Source organism: Archocentrus centrarchus, chromosome 7 (assembly GCF_007364275.1).
Source record: "Archocentrus centrarchus isolate MPI-CPG fArcCen1 chromosome 7, fArcCen1, whole genome shotgun sequence".
NCBI classification, from domain to species: domain Eukaryota; kingdom Metazoa; phylum Chordata; class Actinopteri; order Cichliformes; family Cichlidae; genus Archocentrus; species Archocentrus centrarchus.
In genome coordinates this window covers 33,623,938-33,648,791 of record NC_044352.1, presented here as the reverse complement: position 1 = coordinate 33,648,791, position 24,854 = coordinate 33,623,938, and the positions used below count along the sequence as shown (strand labels likewise).

Here is a 24,854-nt window from a genome sequence, read left to right as displayed (position 1 = left end):
TAGAATTTTGCAAAATCAAACATATCAGTAGAAATGCACAATGATAGCACAGAGCAGGTATCTGAATCAAGACAAAATTACCTGATAGATTAAATTTCATGTCTTCAGAAGTTAGCAAGGGAAGCATGAAATGTTAAAGTTGTTTTTTTTGCACTTCTTCGGTTCCTGGTCCAGAACAGGAGAAGTGTGTTGATCCCTTCTCTGTTCTGGCCCACTTGTCAACCAATCAGCAATCAACCTACACACACTTGAGCTATGTGCTCAAGTGTGTGTAGGACTTTATAGGACTTCACAGGAGCATGTTTGCGTAGGTTGAATACCCCTCACCATAGGCTCCAGGGTTATAATAGTTTTGGATTTTACATTATAGTTTAGTTTTAGTTAGTTTTTACTTTTTTTTCTCTAATTCAGTTAGTTTTAATTAGTTTTCAGAGTGGTTTTGCTCGTTTTTATTAGTTTTTATTTTTGGTTTCATGCTTAGTTTTAGTTAGTTTCAGTTAGTTTCAGTATTTTCATACCTAATCAGGTGCAAGATTCAAGGCGCAAAAGTGACTATTGTGTAATGAAAACTTGACAAAAGATACAGTTTAAAGAAATATAGTCAACAACCAACTGTTCACAAGACATGCTAAATTTGTGTAATATTAAGGACACACATGAGCATAACCAGGGAGAAACAAAGAAAAACATGAACTCCCAAACTCAATAAATTCTACAATAAACTCCACAATAAACTTCAGCATCAGTGCAGCAGATTAATAACGCCTACATGTGGTGTTAAACAAAAACAAACTCTTTGAAGGAGTCAAAGCTCAAATCCAGCTGCATCCTGATGTTCTCACCACCTGAAGCTGCTTCTGTTTTGGAGCTAGCTTGGTTAGATGCTCGCTAATTAAACCTGCAGGGTCTTTGCGGCCTCTGTACACAACCTACAGAAGTTGCCGACCTCATGTCCGCATTTATGCTTGTGTAGCTGGATTGTGTGTGTTAATTACCTTGTGGTCGTGTGCAGGTGTTTGTACTCAAAGAACCTCCATACGGGACTCTGCCGCTTTCTCTGCAGACCGCAGCCATTACTTTGCGGACCAGCGCGGTGAGCGCACGCACATGCGCACTCACACAGTTGTCCTGTGGCGCTCCCAGCTTAAACTCGGAGAGCGGAAACAATGATTTCATATCAATCCACAAGGCTTAAAAAACCCCCCCAAAAAACAAGTAAATGAAAGTAAGTTTATCGATTATTTCAGTTAGTTTTAGTTAGTTTTGTAAACTCACAATTCAGTTTTAATTAGTTATCGTTTTTTTCCTTTTAATTATAGTTTTTATTTATTTCAGTTAACGACAATGTTTTTTCAATTTCAGTTTTCGTTATTTCGTTCGTTTTCGTTAACTATAATAACCCTGATAGGCTCACTGTCGATAAATAGCTATGCAAATAGAGACAACCACGGTAGCATAAAACAAGCATTACACAATGTGTTACTTGTGAGAGGTAAAGCGGACATTGTACAAGAGAGAAAGTTGCAGGATGATGAAAAACTTGGCATGTATACCCACAATCTGTATGTAGTGCCCTTTACTAAAGTCTTTCTAAAAGCAAGTCTTGCCACTTGGTAGCCATCTTAAAATGCCTCTTGGCAGTTATTTGACAGTTATTTTGAAGTGTTATCTAAATTAACTTTCATTTTAATGGTCACTGAGAAAAAAATTAAATATATATATTTTTTTTAATCAATCAAATCTGGTTAAAACAGCTTAAATGTGGCTAAACTTGCCAAGACTTCCCATGAAATCTATGCTTCTATCAACTTTTTCCACAGCTGAACATTTCTCTTGTAGATTGCAATTCAGGACGAGCAGTCTTTAACACAGTCATGGAGCACAAGTTCACTGGGCATCAAGAAGCTGTGTTTAGTTTAACACCAAGTAACTTAGCCTTTTAAAGATATCACTGGTAATGGATGAAGTATGGACCATAGGCTGAAATATTCAGGTGTGTTAAAAAAGTAAAAATAGTTATAAGTAGGGGGTTGACAGTTGGAATAGCTAGCAATAAAAATGATTTTAAAAAAGGAAATGAGTTTAAACAGTAGTTAAGAAGTAATATATAGACTAATAGACTAGACCAAAAAAATTGTTGAATAATTGAAATGAACTGGTTTAGCTGGTAAACAGTTTCACAAACACAATTTTAATGAACTGGTTGAAATACTTAGCTAAAAGAAATAACTGATTGAAACAGTCCAAAGCAATGTATGGCTAAAAGAAATGGATTTCCATTGAAATGGTTTCATTCAAAATGACTAAAATACAACAAAAAGCGATCTGAAATACTCTGACTAAAAAGCTAAAATGGTTGAATAATCGCAACTTATCACTGCAAATGGCAGCAAAAGAAATGTAAACATGACCTAATCATTAAGTTATCAAAATATTCACCTACTGGAATAACGGTTTTAAACCATATCTACTTTATAATACATTTAAAAGTATCCAGATTCATTTAAAAAAACATTCCTTTCACCAAATTTATAAAACATGAATCAGTTTTATTAACCTGAACAGATTCCAAAGAGCATTAAAGAGCAAAGAAAAATATAACAAAATTATAAGAATATTACATATTAACAAAATACAGATAATAAATTTAGATTATATTTACAATAATTTCACACTTTTTGTCTTCAACTTTTGAAGGAAAAAAAAAGAGTAATTGCACTTTCATTAAGATGAAATTTTAGAGCAGTAAAAATCCTCGTATTTAGTTATGTCAGAACTGAAATAACTGGTCCTGGTTTTCAAACACTTCTTTCAGGATGCATTTTATATCTTCTGTTCCTTGTAAAAACAAATCTAACATAATCTAAGCATCATCACTTAGACACATACAACACAACAGCCATACTACAAGGGAACAGTGGGCCATAACTGACTGGTTTTAGTGTCTACAATGACTTTTAACTGTCCTTATCTCAACACAAATAATGTGCCTATAAAAGTTAATTATCAACAAGGGAATGAGACATGCTCAACAGTCATAAAGGCATTTTCTGGATTTCTTTCTTGCAGTGACAATAACATGAAAACATGTTCATGGAAACCCCACACACAACAGTGAGGCTGTGAGGATGACATTTTAACACAAGGAAAATATGATCAAACTGTTCCCTGAAAACAACTGGTTAGGTTATCTTTGCAAGTTATGAACCTTAGTCATGTTTTAAAAGATAAGTAGCATCTAACAGCTATGTGAATAATTGCATATAAAATGTACCCAGGTGATGTCACCTATAGAAAATGTGGAACCCTAGAAACCTAAAGAATGGAGCTTTTTTTCTAGCTGTAAAAAAGTATGATCTTGGTCAAACTGTAACTTGGTTAACTGCTTAACTGCTTAACCATATACAAACCAAATAGTTTGTATACAATGCTAACCATAAGTTTTTGTGCCCATACCTAACCAAGTAGTTGTAGTGCTTTAACCAAACCAAACTGGACTACACAGTGAATGAAACTGAAACTGTAAAGTTGTGAGAGATAAGAGTCAAACTCCCAGTCCAGGTGAAGTCTTTTTGCTTCTGCACTTTGCTTCCCCTTCTGAGAATTTCATACTGAAGCAACAAATGACCCATATGAAGTTGGATGTCAGTTATAAAAAGGGGTTATAGCTCATAGAATTCCACTTGACTGTCCTTGCATTGGTTTGCTGTGTAAAGTATCATCAAAAATAGCAATATCTCTTAGCAATAGGTAGTAGTTGTTCCTCTGAGGAAATACGGTTGCTGGATATGAGTTTAGAATAGTCAGTCCAGAGTCTTTGAACAACTCGCATACATCCTTTAAAAATGGAGTCCAGGTGAGCCGTTTATCCTTCAGTTACAGAGCCACAGAGTGCTACAATATGTCAGGTGTCCTTGGGCTGATCTTGTGCAGCTTCTTTTGATACCGATATTATGTGGTCCCTCCTCAGCTTCAGAGCCATTGAGAAGAAATTTCAGGATGGAGAGATGGCCTTATTGATGAAGCCAAATTAGGTTAATATTGTTCTTGTAGCTGAGTTTGCTCATGCTTGAGACAGCGCACACCAGGAATTCTGTGGGGCCATGGAGGTTGGCGTGAAAGGAAAATCCTCATATTTAATGTCCACATGTCCTGAGCCTGTGCTGTCCAACTGAGAAGCAGTCTACAGAAAGGGAAGACATTCAAAAATGACTACTTAGACAATAAGCATACACAGCATAATTTACAATATGAGCATCATACTGTGTTCAAAAATACCTCAAACTAGCAATTTCACTGATAAACTTATCAACAAAATATTTGCTGAGGTCTTACATCAAGGCAGCCAAGGGCAGTTTTCCCATTGACTTCTATACAACCAGATGTGTTTTTGTAGCCAGAGAAGTCACCCTCTGCTGGCTATTGGAATGGTTACAGGTTTGAGGTAGTTCTGTATTGGCTTCACTTCTCAGACCCAAAAGATCCATCCATCTTTTGTATGCTACTGCATCTCAAGAAAGCTGAACATTGTGAAAAGTTCTTTTTGTCATTTAATTAAAAAAAAGCAACCCTCTTAAAACAGTCTTTTCTGAAAAACATGAAATAAATTACTTAAGCCATTATTTTAAGAGGGTGATGATATATTCTATATTTCTTACACAAAGTGAAATATATCAGCCCTTTGTTTCAATTTGGATGATTATGGCTTATCCATCCATCCATCCATCCATCCATCCATCCATCCATCCTCTTCCACTTATCCTGTTCAAGTTTGGGGTGGGGGGGTGGGGGGTGGAGCCTATCCCAGCTGACATAGGGCGAGAGGCAGGGCACATCCTGTACAGGTCACCAGCCTGTTGCAGGGCCAACACAGAGAGGCAGACAACCATTCACATTCAAAACCTTCTTGCTGTGAGGCAACAGTGCCAACCACTGCACCACTGTGCATTTCTGTGAAAATCAGAAATACAATATCGCAAACTGTATGTTCATTGCTGCACTCAATAGCTGGTTGGGGCTCCGTTACCAGTCTGCATCAGTGCAGTGTGGCAATCAGGCAATCAGGTTATGGCACGGCTAAGATGTTATTGAAGCCCAGGTTGCTTTGGCAGCAGCCATCTTTACTTTTGTATCAGGTAGTATTCATCTTTCTGTGTACAGCACTTTGGCCAACTGCATTTGATTTTAAAGTGCTTTAAAATAAAGTTGACTTCAGTTGAGTTGAGTTTCTCTTGGCAATATTGAAGAGATTCTCTGTGTGGTTAAGGTCAGATGAGTTTGCCAGCCAATCAAGCACAGTGATAACTTGGTTGGCACTATAGGCAGGTGCTGATTCTTTCTGGAAAAGGAAATTGACATCTCCATAAAGCTTGTCAGCAAATAGAAGTATGACGTGTGAATTGACGGCTGCATTAACATTGGAATTACCACTACCAATACCAGCAGAGGAAATGGAACCCTAAATCATCAAAGACTTTGAAAACTTAACGCTGCACTTCAAACACCTTTGATTGTCTGCCACTCCACTCTTCTTCCAGACTCCAGGACCTTTGATTTCCTCTGAGCAACAGTCCAGTTCTTTTTCTTCTTAGCCAAGGTAAGACATTTGTGATGTTGTCTGCTGTCTATATATACGAATGTGACAGGTATAAGCCCCTTTGCTAAAAACATGATTTCTGGTGGCTCTTGATGCACTGACATCATATGAACTTCTCAAGTTTTTGAATTGATTTTTCCTTGACAACCCTCTCAAGGTTGCTGGCATCCCAATTGCTTGAGCACCGTTTTCCTTCCTGTCAACTTTCCATTAAAGTCAGACTGCTGGCTTACTTGTGGTTCCTAGGATACTTAAGAGTAGAATGGGAGAAAGAGCCTTCAGCTTTCAGGCACATCTTCTGTTGAACCAGCTCCCAGTTTGGATTTGGAAGATAGACACCCTCTCTGGAGTGGAGTTTTGATTTTGATGATCTATAAGCCATATTCATTAAAAGTAAAACACAAAAAGGCTTCAAATATTTCACTTTATATGTAATGAATACAGAATATATAAAATAATGACCTTTTTAAAAATTCATATAATTAATTCAAATATCTATAGATAGATAGATAGATAGATAGATAGATAGATAGATAGATAGATAGATAGATAGATAGATAGATAGATAGATAGATAGATAGATAGATAGATAGATAGATAGATAGATAGATAGATAGATAGATAGATAGATAGATAGATAGATAGAGAATCATTGTAAGGCTCATTTGGAAGCAGTAGATTTTACTACAAACAGGAATCTCTTTGGAATTTTTGGAGTAGAAGACCAAGCAAAACATTTAGAATCAATGTCTTTCTGTAAATGTGAGGGAGCTTAAAAATGTTCTTAAACACTGTTACTTCCTATAATTTCTAGTTAGATGTCAATGCTTTTGTCCCATTGCTCTTATTGAAATGGTTTTAGCAAGTATGAATAAAGCTGAATGGAACATTTTCATAAAATATGTTTCTGAATGACCTTTAACTGCTTGACAAAGTTTAAATAACTGGTGAGATATGTCTGCAGAGAGATTTGCCTCTAGAATGCTATATTTATCACAGATGTTTCAGCAAATTTAATTTACCACTGATTATTGTTATGCCTTAAGCAAGGCAGGTTTAAAAAAAAACCTAAAGAACTTACTAAATGAAATCTACTGAGTACCTGTTTAACTGCTGCTTAATTTAGCCTCTACACAGTCTAATATAGAATTTGCAAAGAAACCTTTTACCTGACTTGCAGATGTGACAGTCTGTCCAGTATAGGGTGATGGGGCCATGCTGGGCTCACTCTTAATAGTGGAAGCATGCTCTGAGACTGATAGGGAGGTTGGGGAGCTGGTGTCAGAGGTGACAGATCCTGAAGGATTAACAGGACAATTAAATGAGTTATGGGGTTATGTTAATACATTGACATGCTTATCGGAATTGTTTGTGGATTCTGGAAAACTTTTAGAAAAACCTTTGGAAAACCTGGATATCTATACTGATACGGAGTGGATAATGTGTTAGTAATGAAAAGATGCCACATTATTTGATGGAAATGAAAATAATCAACCTACTGAGGGCTCAATTCAAAGACACTCTAAAATCAAAGTGAAACAATGATGCAGCATGTTAGTCCATTTTGCTGAAATTTCAACTCAGAATGGTACTCAGTAGTTTGTGTGGACCCCACGTGCTTATATGCATGACAGACAACATCAGGGCTCCTAATGAGACATTGGATGGTGTCCTAAAAGAACTCCTCCCAGATCTGGACCAGGACATCACTGAGCTCCTGGAGAGTCTGAGGTGCAACCTGGCAGTGTTGGATCGACTGAAACATAATGTCCCAGAAGTGTTCTATTGGAGTTAGGTCAGGTGAGCATGGAGGCTAGACAATGGTATCAGTTCTTTTAACCTCCAGGAACTACCTACATACTCTCATGAGGCTGGGCATTGTTGTGCACCAGGAAGAACCCAGGACCCAGTGCTCCTGAGGATTATGCCGGGGAGACACAGCAATGGCACGTATTGACGTGCCATTCTGGAGGCATTGGACTACCTGTGTAACTTCTGTAGGGTCCAGGCATCATCTCGCTACCACCAGTGACACTGACCCGAGCCAAACACAAAACTAATGAAAAATCAGTCAGAAAAGAGTGAGGGAAAAATGTCAGTGGCCTCCACATGTAAATCCATTATGTTTTGGGGGTTGTCTCACTGTTGCCTTTCTTGCACACCTTTTAATTTCAATAACACCAAAGCAGCTGAAACTGATTAACAACCCTCTTGACTAGTTAAATGACCAGATCAATATCCCTAAAGTTTAATTGACTTGATGCTGTACTCTGATTAAAAATTGTTCTTTTAATTATTATTATTTTTTTTTTTGAGCAGTGTATTATATTCTGACATGTCAAAATGCATTTAAGTAACTCATATCACTGATGGTGATTTCATTGACTGTTCTTTTCCCTACACATCATCATTCATATTTTAGTCTCTTCCTCCCTTTGACCTACCTGTGGATGTTTTATTCTTGGGCAACTTGGGTTTGCGCTTCCTTGTCTGAATGCTTTCTTTCTTCATGGCCAGAGGTCTGGGCACCTGGAGGGAATACAGCAACACAAATAAGTTGAGTGTACCTCCCAGGCACTCATAGAACAGAGACTAGAGTGTCATGACAACCCACACAACCTCTCCTCCCACACTCTGATAACAGTAACCACAATGCCCTTGGAGAGGTTTTACGCTGTGCAAATAATGAGCTGCTCCCTGCTCGAGCAAGAAGCTTACTAAAGGAGCCTTTTAGCATGACCTACCCCATGCAGCTTCATGTAGAGGCCACAGGCGTTACAGACAGGCTCTCCCTCAGCATTGCGTCTCCACAGTGTAGTGGTGCTGGTGTGGCAGTTAGTGCAGCACAAGCCGGCCCGGCGTGATGTGGTCTGCTGCAGGAGGAGAAATTTGAATGGTAAACTATCAACTGTCTGAAATGACAAATGCTCACACAACACATCTTGAAGTAATGTTTGAGAAATGTGCGTCAAAGCTGTTCCCTCAGCTTTTACAGTGAATCGCAGGATGTTAGTATATTAGTATAACAATGATGAATGCCTCCAGGTCAATGCAAAAGAAAAAAATCATTAGCTGTAAAGACATGTAAAGACCACATAAATAATTCTTTCAAGTGTGAATATCTATTTGGCTTGGTGTGAGGCAAAAGCAGCAGCACCAGAAAGTCACATTGCTCAGCAGAACCTTGTCTAAAAACAGCTCTTATCAAGGGCAAGGTCAGCACAGGACAAATAAAAACAGAAAAGAGCCTCGTTGGGTAACTGGCAGCCACAGCTGCTCTGGAGAGGGAGGTTCCTGGGAAACACACAGTCATGGAAGTCTTGACACACAATGACAGAGCTATTGCCATTTTCTGAATGGTTTCTGATCAGTATCTGCTTTGAATTGAGTAACAGGATATATTTGATCTACCAAAGAATATGAATATAAAGACATAATTCACAATATAAAAATAAAGTGATTATTAACCATCTAATTGAAGGTTTAATACTTTTGAAATTGTGCTACTTTGTTGCTTCATTGATTAACTAATAGTTAAAAGGAACAACTGACTTTTTACACTAATACCAAAGTGATTTGGCCAGTTATGGAAAGCACTGATGAAGTTTGATCTGAATCTGCTCAGCTGCTTCAGTTGCCCTATTTTTTTCTTGTTATCAAGTGTTTGTTTTTTTGTTGTTTGTTTGGAATTTTTGGATTTGTTTTTATAATTTTCTAAGATATTGTCCTTAGTATATGTAAAATACCATTGGGATGACTGTGTTTGTAATCTGATACTATAACAAAAAAATCAAAAATCTTAAAGAAGCTCCCCAGAAGTTGCATTTTTCTTTGTCCCAGCTTTCCTCAGAGAGATGATTTCATGCTTTCATATCAATGTAAATAGAAAATGTGGGGTTCTTTTAAACTCTAGAACCCCCCCCCCCCAATAAATAAATAAATGCATAAATAAATCTTAAGATAACTTGAGGTTCAGCTCATCACATGATATGAAAACGTAAATGTGCAATGTAATTTTCATTAATGATGAGTCAACCATGACTCACCAAAGATGAAATATGTTTGTGTTTCTAGGCCTTTTCTTTGGCTACTGGTCATGTTTCTAAGGTGGGTAAAAAAGGCTATTATTATTATTATTATTATTATTATTATTATTATTATTATTATAAAAATAACGTCGCTGTTTTCTTACTTCATGGTTTTTATTGTTTTTAAATAGAAATCTAAGTAATTTAAATGCTCAGTAGCTGCAACATGCTTCTGCATAGTAAAATCCTTGTAAAATAATTAATTACTACCAATCCATGAAAAGGGACATTTTACTCATGAATTTTAACGTTGTACTACCTGGTGGAAATCAAAATTATTTTGTAGTTTAAATTACACCAGCACATACACCTGAAAAAATTAAATATTCAAAAAACAAAACAAAACAAATGACAGTCTGGAGTGATATGAAAATGTAAAGTAGGCAAAGTAGTCTACTTTGCCTACTTTTACATTTTCACACCTATCAATGTAAATAGAAAATGTGGGGTTCTTTTAAACTGTAGAACCCCCCCCCCCCCCAATAAATAAATAAATACATAAATAAAAAATTAAGATAACTTGAGGTTCAGCTCATCACATGATATGAAAACCTAAATGTGCAATGTCATTTTCATTATATATGTATACTATATTATATATTATACTATATACTATATTATATATATATATATGTTTACTTTTGCCTTTCCGTGAGTCTTACCAGTCGTTTCTGCGGCTTGATGAGAGGCCTGTTGATGCCGTTCATCTTGTGATAGAGGCCGCAGGCGTTGCACAAGTAGTGACCAGTACCGTCTCTGCGCCACAGCGGCGTCGACACGGAGCCGCAGTTGACGCACTCCCTGCCCTCTGTGGGCATGTCGTCTATCAGGTCTGAACACCAGAGGGAAAAAAAAGCACATCAGACACACATCCGCGTTGCATACAACATTTTTATTACCATACCTCTGATTATTTTGAAAGCTTATTGTTAATAGCTGCTGGCCAGATTATTTCATTTGAGCTTTTGGGACGTGTTCACATGACAACACTCATGTCCAGTTGTAGTTTGTACAGTGTCACCAATCAGACAGATAGATGAATACATTAATAAGCAACATTCCTGTTTACAACACCTCCCTCTGAACTTTTACGGCGTACGAGGGCGTGCGTGGTGGGGTTGTAGTTACGGGCCAGTGCCTGATTAATAGCCAGACAAGAATTTACCCGCCCCCCCCCCACACACACACACACACACTTCCCTTCCCAGTCCATATGACGAGGGCACTAAACTCCAGCGAATGAATCAAATGAAGGAATCTCCTTTTTCTTGGGCGCGGGGCGGGGGGGGGGGGGGGGGGGGGGGGGGGGGGGGGGGGTCATCCGCCAATCCATCACGCTGTGACACACTACGGGCTTCTGGCATTAATTGCTCAAATACTTAATCCCTCCATCGATAACCCAGAGAAAGATAGACAAAAGGAGCGAGCCAGGCTTGAAGCAAACGGGACAAAGCTGTCCTGGACTTATATTTTAACTTGTGGTTGTGCTTCTAATTATTCCAGGAGAAAATATACCGCTGTACTCTCAAAACGTGATCTTTAAAACCTGCATTTTATATTTGAAAATTGTGAGATGCTATAAGAGGAGCACTCACTTTTTTTATGAACCTAAAATTCTTCTGAAAAAGTTGTAGTTACTGGTATTTAGGAAGCTAGAAGTAATGAGAGTTTGCCTTTAATATTAATCTTCACAATCAGCCTATAGGTAAGTCAACATCCTCACCATTTAACTGCACCTTAAACCCGGATAAGTTGAATCTACTTAAAAAAACCAAGGTAACTCGTTGACTTAAATTTTTTAAGTAATGAAACAGTTTATTTAAGTCAGCCTGTTAAGTAAGCACTACTCCATTTCCAATTGAACTAAATTGTATGTTCTAATTGACCAAACTTATCTTTTATAGTTCATGAAAAAATAAAATGTCTTTTGATGGTTGTGTGGGGGTGGTGGGGGCTGGAGCCTATCCCAGCTGACAAGGCAGTAAGATGCAGGGTACACCCCATACAGGTCACCAGCCTGTTGCAGGGCTGACACAGACAACCATTCACACCTGTGGGCAATTTAGAGAGACCAATTAACCTAACTCCAGTAACTGCACGTCTTCAGATTGTGGGAGGAAACCCATACAGACACGGGGAGAACATACAAACTCCACACAGCAAGAGTCCCAGGCTAAGGTGGAATTGAACCCAGATTATCAGATAGCTGTGAGGGAGCAGTGCTAACCATCATGCCACCATGCAGCTGCGCATTAATCCAATCTGTTAAAACTGGTCTAAACTAGATTTTTAGCAGGTACAAAACTTGATGATATTAAGTTGTTTGAACTCAAACAATTACAATAAGATAGACCATCAAAAAGTACAGTCTACTCAGCATTAACAAGTAATGTTCACATTCTAGGCAATTTTAAGTAATATGAACTCAATATTTTTAAGTGGAATCAAAATCTGGGTTTACAGTGTGCTTGGAAATAATGACAAGGACAACTGAGTCTGAGATCAAAACATAAGAACGAAAGAGAAAAAAAATTCTTTCATTTCATGCCTGTGCGCAAAGCACAGCTCTAAAATACATAGATATGCTTGCTTAAAAAAGAACGCATATTTTTAAGTTTTAAAAGAACATTCTAAACTGAATTAATTAGAAACTAAAATGTATACATACAACTAGTAAACTAGTAAACAGATGAGTTGATTTAACCCAATTCCTCTGTTTTCCTCTCCAGTTTGTGTGTGTGTGTGTGCGTGTGCGTGCGTGCGTGCGTGCGCACACTAATTACATGTAAACATTATACATGAGTTTGATTTGTTTGATTTGGAAAGTGCTGAGGACTAAAATTTGACAGGGAGTCTTTGGGGATCAATTTAAAAAATGAGGACGTTTTCTTTACTTTGCCTACAATTACACGCAGTCCATAACCTACTCTGCTTACCGGAGATCTTAAATTATACTAGACTAAATAACTTCATTTGGTAAATCATTAAACCTTAAACTTCACACATTGATGATGTAATTGTTTTTTTTTTAAATATTTGAACGCACTCTTGGAAGCCTGTTGCCTTCCCAGCACTCACGCCTGCATTCAAAGGAAACAGGAAAGAAGCTAAACTGTTTTTGAAATCCTTTATAGATATGATGGAAACTTGTTAATATCAAATTCGTAGTGTAGACTATTTTAATTATCAACACTGTCCTGGATCATAAATTCTGCCCATGACTTTAAGGCTTCAAAGACTGTCTCTACAGTTTTTTTCTCTTTGTGAAGTTTTAATCCCAAATTTAAATGCCTGGAGCAGAAAATATCCATCAATCCACTGTTAACCTTCTTTTAGAACACTCTATATCGGGGCCTACAAAAGCAGCCCAATAAACAAATGCTTGGACAGAAGATATGAATACTTTACCACTAAAAATAATGCAAGGGATCTTTATGTTTGATTATGTTATGAACATTTATGTTTGATTATGTTAACAAAATAAGAAGATAAACAATATAATTCCCCCGTTAAGCCTTTCTAGAATCCTAATGGCTCTACAATGAAACCAACAATGCGCTAAAAGGACTAAATTAGGTTTCATTTATCTGTCAATATTTTAAAAGGTGTCAGACCATCAAACTCTTTCCAATCATGAACTTCAAACACTCCTGCCTCCCCCATCCAACACGTGGCCTCTTAATAAATGGTGACGGCTACACGTAGAGACATTTCAACCGTCTGATCGAGGTGATAACCGCTCTCATTGTCACGCCAGTGGCTCTTTTCACTGGGCTTTTGTGTATTGAAGCTCGTGATTAAAACAAGGAATTAAATTAACATTTTAATTGATCGTTTTTAGCGGCGGCGCTCTCTTCTTGAAGAATGAGTGTTGTTTAAATCTAACGTGGAAATGTTTAGGACACTTTGATTAAATCATCGAACCCATGAAACAAGCATTATGTTACAGGCCTCTCTGTCAGCTCCTATAATAAATAACCGCCTGGGCCTTTATAACAAGTGATAAACGAGGGTTAAAAAGAACCTCTTCCATGTTAAAAACAATTATTCTGGAGCAAAAACATTATCGAATTCAGGAATAAACTGTTCCTCATATTCATATCTATTTATTTTTGCTGAAGATACAGACGTCACTGTTACTAGGTTCTTAATATTTGGAAGAAAGTTAGCAGGTGAGATTATAAGTATAGTTATGTGATCTTGTGTCTTTTAAAATGCTGACCACATTAAAACCGATTTTTAAAACAAATTTAAAATAAATCATCACAAAATTATTTTAAAAATTCTTATTTTTTAAACCCCTCACTTATCTCCAGGGTTTGATGATGATTCTTTGATTTTAAAATGACAGTAAATCTGAAAGAAGGCGAATTTCAAAATATTTTTAGAAATCTGATGTATGGGTTTGGGGCTTGCGCTTACCCAGACTGGATCTTCTCCCGGACAGACATCCCTGACGGCCCTGCAGACTGATCACTCCGCTTTCAAAATGTCCTGGCGTCCAGGAGGACGTCGCTATCTCCGGGCTCATATAGGCGTACGGGTTGGAGTAGGATCCTCCGACCGAACGCACCAGAGTGCCTCCGTACTGATCCGCCCGAGCTCCGTTTCCGAGAACCAGTGGGCTCTGGTAGGTCGCGTCTCGCCCGGTGTTCGCGCTCACAGGCGGGCTGTGCGAGTAGGAGAATCCGTGCGTAGGGTGGGGGCTGTTGGGCGTGAAGGAAGAGCCGTCTGTGCCGGCCTGGGGCCAGCCGTGGTGACCGCTGAGGCCGTGAGACTGATGGGGCGAGTCGCAGGTTTGCAGGTAGGGCAGGGTGGGCAGCATGGCAGGGACTCTGGTGGAGGGGATGTAGACAGGGGAACTGGCCGAGGGATGGATGTAATTCCCGGTGTCGTGTGTGTAAGGGGACGGATTGGAAGACAAACCCAGGCTTTGATACATTTTTTCTTCCAAAATATACTTCCGGGCTGAAAACTGATAAATACGGAGATGACTTCTTCGGTTAGTCTCAGTACCGCGGAGATGTTATGTCCACAAATCTCTTCCACCCTCCTCCAATGAACTTTTGTGCCTTGATGGGGAATCCCTGCCTTGCTAAAGACAAATGTAGAGAGAAACAAGATAACTGAAAAACACTGTTAAAGTTTCACGGACAACTGTTTTTTTATTTATTAATTTTTTCTAGCTAAGCGTTACTGCAGAAAATACAGATGCCCCCCCCCCCCCCCCCAATCCCATCAGTGAGGCATACCAAAACGAGCCTATAACTCCTGTCAGACATATTTCATATTTCACCTGTATCACTTTGATTGACATGAAATGGATTAAAATGACATTAATGATCAAGGATATCTGCGCACTCAGAGCCGGCTATCAGCAACCCCACACATCTTGCGGCTTCACAGCTGGCTCATTAAATCAGAAACGGAAACCCAATCAAAAAGTACAAAAGATAGTGAGTTCCCCATCCATATCCGCCATGCATATATTTTCTATCAATAGTAAATCAAAACATAAAACGTTGATAATGGCTGTCCGCCGTGTACAAGAGTAACGCCGTTTCTTTCCAAGGGCTCTCAGTGTATTATCTCACCAGATAAGGACGGTCGGCTGATAAAACAGTCCGGTCTTTTAGCAGTCAAAATCTCAATAGTGCAGCGCAGTGGGCAAACTTTCTCACTCCGTGCAGACACAGACAGGCGATGGAACTGAGCTGAGCCTCTCCAGATATCTCGGGTTTAATGCGTAAAAGTTGCGCGCAAGTGATCTCAGATAAATCTGAGTAGTTTTTTTTTTTCCCCGGGGGGAGGGGAGTCCCGGATAACCGCGGCGCTTCTATACCTCTGCGTATATCTAGAGTTAGTTACTGTCGCTGATAATTGCTGTTGTGCGCATATTCGCTCTCCTACAGGAAAATTTGTACGGGAGAAAAACACGTGACGCAGCTCCAAGATCTGAGGTAGGCCTAGGTGGGGACAGAGGAAGGGAGGGAAGGAAGGCGGTAAGGAGGGAGGACCCCAGGGTGTACGAGAGGGGAGGAGAGGGCCTAAATCTGAGGATTGAGGGGTTCTAAAGTAGAAGCTTTAATATAATATTACATTGAAGGAAGATAAACTCATCTGGAGGTTCTACTGGGATTTATACACAGCAGCATTCATGATCCTGCTCTGCATTATGGAATTGTCTTTAGGCTTCATAGATATTTTTCTACAGGGGAATTTAATGCAGGACACTAGACTTTTTGTTCACTTTGAAAGTCACTTGTTATGTTTTCCAAATTCGAAACAGAAAATCAACTAATACTTGCTGCTCCCAAGGCTTTCATTTTCAAATCAATTAAATGAGCTCCTCACATTTATCTCTATTAAATCGCTCCTTGATAAAACATGAGCAACAAACGACTGTATGTAAAACACTCAATTTATGTGCCGCTGGCAGCTCAGAGGAGCCAGTGGGAATTATTCGAGAGGTGAAGGGATGATAGCTTAAATAACTGCTGACATAACTCTTAATAAATATGAAATTGACTTAAAAGGAAAAACAACAAAAAGCTCAAAATAATACGGGATTTATTTTGAAATGTAAAAGATGAAAAAGTCACAAAGAAAATATAATATGAAGCGATATAAGGAACAAAGACAATAGAAAAATATTGTATTTAACAGTTAATAATTCTAACAGAGATTTTTTTCGATTTATAAAAAAGAATGGAAACTCTGCTAAATTTCATTAAAAAATCTTTGGGTAGTACATCACATCACCTTCATACAAAGCGTCCTTTAACTGTAAACATTTCCAAGAGCCTTCTTTCCTTCTCCTTTGGCTCGATGATGATCCGACCTTTCAACCGTCTAAAAACATTAAGACCTGACACTGGGGGAAAAAAATCCTGTCCGGAGTCCATCTTTCCGGTGGTTTTCTACACCCGTCCAGCTCGGAGGAACAGCGGAGTCTGCCGGTCTCCTTCCTTCCGTCGTCTAATGTCCCAACACTTGGTGCAGATTTTCGAAACTGTCACCAAATGTCTGTACTGTGAGATTTCCATATTTGAAAGTTTATACAAAATAAAGGAATTATGGGGCCACTTTGGAGACCTGATTGTTAAAATACCACATACAGTAGCAAACTTTCTGTTCTCAATTCCCCCATGCAAGACTACCATGCAAGACTAATATATTTTAGAATCTTTAGCTTTAACTCTAATTTCAAACATATAATTTCTTTTAAAAATCACAAAAAAAGAACAAGAATAAAAAAAATAATGGATTCCTTCAGCTCTTTTTACATATAGCAGCAAACCAGCTCTCTTTAAATAGAGGAAATATTGCACAAATTGTTTAAGCTCGGCCTCAGATCACAGTAATATCCTGCTCTGGCAAGAAATGCATAAAAAACCCCAAAAAACATTAGGAATATGAGACTAGAAAATAAATGTGCTAAGAGCAAAAGGACTCACATTTTCACTCAAACAAAGTAAACGGGCTCACACCTGAACCAAAATACCTCTGATACAGCCAGGCTCCTCCTTCTCATCTATTCATCACAACAGTCACTTTTAGGGCATTTATTGTATAGTTAATTTACATTTATTTGCCTCATATAAGTTATTATTGAATATTCATTAATGAACATTGGCTATTTTGTCTGTTGGAGTCTTTTTTGGTTGCCTGGTAATCCCATTATCCCTACCAGAGAGTCACTGTTCTTGTTCAAGAAATATTCCTGCACAAACCCTGTTGTAAAAGGTCCAAGTCCGCATAACTGCAATATTGGTTGGAATATTTGCGATCAGTGCAAGCTTTCAAATGGTTTTCCAAAATTTTGTGTAGCATGTCCTTTAATAATTCAACTACTAAGATATTGTCGAATGAAGTTTGCACCATATTCCGACAGGCTCGCCATCAGGAACTAAAATATAATAAAGTGTGACACCCAGAAGTGACTGTGCTGTCAGTAGATCAATGTGGATTACCCTCTGCATTTTGTTAGGCTGACACAACATCGCATGCTGTCAAGGGATGTTGTGTCCTACATTGTGCTTCATACACACAGTTGTGGCCAAAAGTTTTGGTAGTGACACAAATATTGCATTTCATACACTTTTCCACTTCATTTTTATTAGGGCCCGAGCACAACCTGTGTGAAGGCCCTATTGTAATTACTTTGGACATTTAGGCAAATTAATTGCTTTTTTGAGGGCCTAAACATGCTCAAAAACTTATGAAATTTTGCACACATGTCAGGTCTGGTGAAAATTTAAGTATTTTAATGGTTGGCATGGCCCTTTCAAAATAGCTCTACAGCGCCACCTTTAGTTCAATTCCCACTGCTGTGTTTCACTACATGTATGAAATTTGGTACACATATGTAACATGTCCAGACAAACAAAAAACACTGCAGGGTCCAATGGCCTAAACCCAACAGGAAGTCCACCATTTTGAATCAAATGGCTGATTTTAGCCATTTCCTGCCTCTCTCTAATAACTCAGAGGTTTTGGGTGTTATCAACTTCAGCTCCAAGGTGGTTGAGCTGAACTATCTCAAATTTCCCCTGGAAAGCCTTAAGGAGTTGGTCTTACACTGTTTTCAAAACGGAGTTTTCGCCAAAGGGCGTGACCCTGGCAGGATGGCAACGTTCCGTGTTTCGCCATGAACACAAAAAGGGCTGTAACTCAAAGCCAACTTGCCCAATCTGCCTCAAACGTTAGTGGTTTGATAAGCCTCCCGCCCTGAACACAATAATATGCATAAAGTCCCTAAATGTTAGCACGCCACCTAGTGGGACCTGGAAATATCATGAAATACAATATTTTGCGTAGCCCCAGAGCTACATTTTATCTACATATCTGAAATTGTGGAGGCTCATGTAACATCCTAAGATGTACAAAAAAGTCTTTTGGACCCATAACCTAAACCCTACAGGAAGTCAGCCATTTTCAAGTGAAGGTGTCAATTTTTGTCATTTCCAGGTCTGCTATTTGAATCAACTCCTCCTAGGGCATTTGACCCAGTGAGACCAAAATGGCTCCAGATCATCTACACGAGTAGCCCATCAACAGTTATGTAAGGTTTTATAAAATCTCGAACGGTGTTGCGTGGCAACCCTCTGAATTTGGGAATTCAATCATATACCACTGGTCACCAAATTGTCACATCTCAAACATACATTGTCAAAGTCAAGTCAAAGTCAACTTTATTGTCGAATCTGCAATATGTACAGGACATACACAGGATCGAAATTCCGTTACTCTCAGACCCAATGGTGCAACAATAAACAGTAGACATTTAACTAACAAATAATAGTAGCATAATAAATAAAAAAGAAAAATACGGTACCATCCTAATTGTAAAATATAAACTATAGCAGTATAAATATAAACTATAGCAGTATAAATATATAAATATAAAAGTGTATATATATATATATATATATATATATATATATATATATATATATATATATATATATATATATATATATATATATATATATATATATATACACACATATATATATACATATATATACATACATATATACCCACGTGTAGCGGTCCTGGCATTGATATCTAGATAAGTGGCATATGGAATGAATAAAGTAGATGTACACAGTATATATATATGGAGACCCTGATATTGACAGTAAAGTGACATGTGCTGTGCATTAAGGCTGATGCTAATATAAAAGGTATTGTAGTATAGACAGTAGTGTAAGTGTAACAGTAGTGCAATTATAAACAGTAGTGTAATTGAATGAGCACATAAACTTGAGTTGAGAGAATAACCAGTTCTTAATGAGTTCAGTGTGAAATATGGTATGTGAAAAAGTGTGAAAGTTTGTGTGTTAAGGCAGTAAGAGAGGGAGGGAGGGGGGCAGAGCAGGCAGAGAGTTAAGCATCCTGACTGCCTGATGAATGGAGCTGTCCCTCAGTCTGCTGGTTCGAGCCCGGAGACTCCGCACTCTCTCCGCACTCTCTCCGCACTCATTGTCCAATCTGTTCCAAGCTTCACATGCTTCATGAGAGGGACAGGACATACCCATTTACCTGCTTTGCTTCACATCTGTAATGCCACCTAGTGGCGAAAGGAAATCAGCAGTACTCTGATAATCATCCTATGACCATTACAATTTCAGTGATTGGGTGCAGGCATTACATAGAGAATCATGACACTTTAATTAATAGGCACTCACTGACGCCACCTAGTGGACACGGGAGACGTTTGGCGGCCAAATGATGTGAGGTATGGGTAGCCTGCTGGGCTGACAGCATCCGGGTGAGCCCGCTACTCTCCTGTTTGCGACAATCTCCGAGCGCGGCACAGCTTGAGCACGCCATGGGTCGACACGTGCCAGGTGCGCTTGCGGTTTTAATTTATATTGCTTTTTATGCTTTTTTTTTTTTTTTTTTTTTTTAAATATAATTGACAATCAAATTTATGCAAAGAGTTGGCATTTATAATAGTGACCCTTTTTCTTTATAACTCCTGCAATTCTCTGCAGCATATGGATCTCTCGGCATCTGATCCCAGTCCTGATTGGTGGTGATTCATTCCTTCCTTATCAGTGCTCCAAGCTGATCACAGTTTGTGGGCCTCTGCTTGTCCACTTGCTTTTTGACCATACTAAAAATTTTGGAAGACAAACATCTTCCAACAATCTTGGAACAATTTGGTGAGAGTCCGCCTGACGGAGCACCACATCACAAGGCAAAAATGACAAGCAGCTCGGAGATCGTCAATTTAATATTTTGGAAAAGTTGAAGTCAGATCCACAGAGACAGGCTAGAAGCAGTTTAGGGTAGTGGTGGGCGGATCGATCCAAAATATCGATATTATCGATACAAAGCTGGTATTGGTATCGAACAATATTAGCGTGATAGGATCGATAATTAAGTTTGTCTCCTGTAAGTTCAGTGTGTTGCTCCTGTTCATCAGAGAGCAAGATATGTCTGTGCAAACACAGCTCCTCTCATGCAGGCACTCTTTGCTCCACCCCCTCCTCTCCCGAGCTGTGATTAGTTGTCTGCGGTCACGTGATTCAGTGGCACTGAGCAGTCATGTCGGCTGCAGTGAGTGAGAAAGCATAGCCCATGCATGCATGGACCCTGCATGGGCCTCATGTAAGTCAACCATCTGGGTCCCAATGAACACATATTCAGGGCCAGTTAAAATCTATCTGGGCAAACCCCTGTAGGGCCACCATGGAAACTGTGGACAAAACCTTATGGGGCCCATAATGTTTGCCCTTACTTATCCCATATGGGGCCCACCTACAGTATGTGTGCTGGCAGGGAGCGTCGTGCAGATGTACCTTACAGCTGGAAATGAAAACAGTGTAAACAGTGATGCATTTTGGGAGAAATTCTCTAGTGTGGGAACACCATGGACTTATTTAAAGACGTAAAAGAGCATGAAAAAAAATAGCTTGGTTCCCGAGGAGCAGGAGGAAGGGTATCCCTCAGACAGTCCCAGACCCAGACCCTGACCCGGAGACAGAGCCCACTGTCACAGTCCTTTCAGAGAGGCTAAGAATAACAAGGTAGCTCATATAGTGGTGAAAGTGATGTTTCAGTCATCACTCATGTCGGTTCTTCAGGATTAGTTCATGTTAAAAAGTAACTTATCATCTTAGCAGTTACTTCAGCAGACTGATTTCCTATAGACAATATTCAGGCAGTCAAATAAATATTCAGCCCATTAACTATGTTAAATTATTTTATTGAAACTAACCCTTTGTGTGGACTCATCAACTCTGTAAAAGACTAAGTCTATGATTTAATTGTTTTAATATTTTATCTTTATTGTGTTAATTATTAAGCAAAGTAAAAATCAGAGTGATTTAGTGATCATTAAAATGTGTTCAGATTTGGCAAAGTGATGATGATGTATGTCAAATCCTGACACACTGCTCTCCCCTACATAAGCAGCCTTTATAAGTCAAAAGTATCGGTATCGTATTGGTATCGTCAATACTGGCCCTATATTTACTTGTATCGGATCAATACCAAAATTTGCAGTATCGCACACCACTAGTTTAGGGTGGATGGATGGGTCAAGAAATTCATTGCACTTAAATAAAACTTATAATAAGGCAATGAAACTATTGCACAGAAAACTTCTCCAGTTGATTATTTTCACTCTGATATGTTTTATTCATTTTTAAAAAGGAAGTGAGGCACTATCTTTATGTGCTAGTTTACATGCATTTCCTCAACATTGATAAATCCACATTCAAAATTCCTGTTTCATTTGACTGGCACGTTAGAGTCAAAGGCTTTTACAGAGGAGCTCATATAAATCTATTTGTACAATGGTAAAATACCATACAGTTTTACTGAAAACAGGTATTTAGTTTAAACTATTTAACCAGGTATCACAGTAAAATAACCCCAGCTTAAATTAAGAATTTTTCAGTATATTTTCTGAAATCTAATGTTTAAATATGCAAATGAGGTATTATCACATTGATGTCAACTACTTTGCATAACTGTCCAATAGAAAAAGTGTAATAGAAAACAAATTCCTAGAAATAAATGGACGTATCTGTAGTGTATACAATTAATAAACTTAAAATTTTAAAAAAAGTTTGTTTTTTTTTAAATCTTTTTCTCTCTCAGTAATCACTTCAATTCATGAAGGCTGAAGCTGGTGCACGAGGTGTGCATCCACAGTTTGTCAGACTTCTTTGGACTTATTTGTCAACTTCAGCTAACATGCAGAATATGTTAAACATGTACAAGATAAAGAAATGAATACTGTAAATATGTAGGTTTTATTGTAAAATATGTAGAATTTGTAGCATTGCGTGATATAAATGTATGTAAGAACTTGTGTTTTCTGCCAACATGAGGCACAGATGTAACTTTTTTCAAAAGTTCTAAAATTACTATTTTCAAAATATAAACATTTAAAAAAAACTTTAATTCAAAAACAAACATGAAGAACAATAAAACCAAAGTAGCCTACACCACAGAAAGAAAATACAATAAAACACACACATAGCACTACCACAACAATTTATACCACCACTAGTACACCTTAGTAATTTTGAGTGCACGTGTTCAAATTTAGCATTTATAGCTTGACAGTCAAATGGTTGCACCCAGCTTACTGATGTACTGTAGAACAGGTCAAACATGCCTGTAAAATGGCAGAGAACATGTTTGTTCACAGACTAATTGACTGGTTATAAAGTGTGGATACTGTAACTACAAGCATCTCCATTATTTCACACATTAACAAGCGCTGACTTCTGGCTGCACACACTCGATTCGGTCACCAGGCTGCTCTGCTTGCAAAGGTAATGTTAAATATCAAAGTAAACAAATAAAATTATGTGATGCTACTGAGAGTTAGCATATTCAAGTGTCTCTCCCTACAGGTAAGGCTAGAGGAAGATTTAATTATTTAGGCATTATATTTCATTTTTAATATTTGTTTGCTCTCACCACTGTCTTGCTTTTATTTAAACTCTTCCTCCTCTTGCTTCACTCCTAGAAGGATAAATCATCTTCATTTTTGTTGAGTGGCTTTTGTTGTTGCTGTTATATTTTAATTTTATTTTTTAATGACTCATGCACACCACTTGCAATGGGAGTTAGTGGAGTCAGGTGAGATTGCCTTAGGTGGATCAAGAGCCTCCTACTGTCACTGCAACATTGCCCTCCCATTGTCCTGGGGTCCCAAACAGTTGCCTGACTTGCCTGGTGGCAAGTAGTTGCTACGACTATAAAACAACAGAAAACACGATCTAGTAGCCTTGGTGGGTGTGAGCTCACTGTTAAAGCCTGTGTTGGGTATATATGTTTCAGTCCCACTTCAGAAAGTGCATGCGATTTTTAAGACAATATAAATGTGTGGGGCTGTGCTGCATGAATTTTACCACCAGGTAGTGTATATGAGTAGCAACTTTTCAAAGCAGGAACTGAAGAAGAAAGATGAAATTGAACTCAACACTAGATTTCAACAACAGTAGAAAAAACATGTAGAAAGGCAAGGAAGAGACTTTGTGCTGATTTGCTACAGTATGTACAGAAAATAAAATCTGTCACCTTTAAATCTGGGAGGTTTAATGATGACAGAAGCTAACAGTTGCTCTCTAGATAAGTAGTAATGCCAGTTTATCACTGTCATACAACAACTAAGCTCTGTAATGTTAAAGTTAGTAGATTAGCATGCTAACACTAGCTGCCTAAGATAATGTAAATGTAAAATAAATTAAAATATAGCCACTGCTGATAACAGAAAATTGTTCATCTGTCAACATTTCACTGATATATAGCTTATATAGTGCTTTTCTACTCAGTATGAGCACTCAAAGCGCTTATACAACAGATTTACATTTACCCATGCACACCCATTCATACAAGCACTTCCATGATTAACTAAGCTAAGTGCTTTAATTATCTAACATTCACACACATTCACACTCCAACGGTTGTGTCGGAGAGCAACTTGGGGTTAAGTATCTTGCCCAAGGGTACATTGGCATGCATCCTGGAGTAGCCAGGAATCAAACCGCTGACCTTCTGATCAGTAGGTGACCTGCTCTACCTCCTGAGCTACAGCCACCCCATAGACCTCACTGATATTTGGTCTTACCATGTTCAGTTTGTTTCGCAGTGGTGGTCTCTCCTTTTCTGTAAGATGGATGAATCAGCAAAAGTTGGTCCATAAAATTCCAGGTAATTTGTTCCAAAATAGTATTTCAGTTAAAATTTGAATGTGAATTTGGCAAAAGGGTAAGATGCATAAAAATGAGAGTGGAAAGAAAATAATACAAGAAATCCAGTACACATCATTATTTTGTTTTTTTTGTTTTTTTGTTTTGGTTCCTACATTCTCAACTTCAAGCAGACTGATTGAAGTGACTACCGATGATGGCAAAAGATACAGTTGACTGACATATGAATATTGGAGCACTCAGAAACAGGCTGAGGTAACAAAAACCAGACTTTGATTGAGAATGCTCCAGAAACAGAATTCAAAAGGTCATGAAGAAATGATGCAAGAACACACCAGGCAGGAGTAAACAGACAATCTGACCAAAAGATAGAGGGAGACTGTGACTATGTATAATTCAATTACATTTTTATTTATATAGCGCCAAATCACAACAGTTGTCTCAAGGTGCTTTATATTGTAAGATTGATTACAGAGAAAACACAAC

General features: G+C 38.3%; 1 protein-coding gene across 3 annotated transcripts; it reads right to left on the bottom strand.

The window, feature by feature from the left end:
* Positions 1–2,676: 2,676 nt before the first annotated feature.
* On the bottom strand, positions 2,677–15,559 carry gata5 (GATA binding protein 5). 3 transcript variants are annotated; one of them, XM_030734134.1, is made up of 7 exons: positions 15,279–15,559; positions 14,107–14,779; positions 10,347–10,516; positions 8,341–8,469; positions 8,041–8,125; positions 6,766–6,893; positions 2,677–4,183 (listed from the first exon to the last, which is right to left on the bottom strand). In XM_030734134.1, exons 2-7 carry the CDS (start codon positions 14,624–14,626, stop codon positions 4,064–4,066), a joined length of 1,152 nt encoding a protein of 383 aa, XP_030589994.1. In that variant the 5' UTR covers positions 14,627–14,779; positions 15,279–15,559; the 3' UTR covers positions 2,677–4,063. The 3 variants fall into 3 exon arrangements, with proteins under 3 accessions (XP_030589994.1, XP_030589995.1, XP_030589996.1); XM_030734135.1 differs by lacking the exon at positions 15,279–15,559 and adding an exon at positions 14,981–15,043; XM_030734136.1 differs by lacking the exon at positions 6,766–6,893.
* Between the last annotated feature and the right edge of the window lie 9,295 nt (positions 15,560–24,854).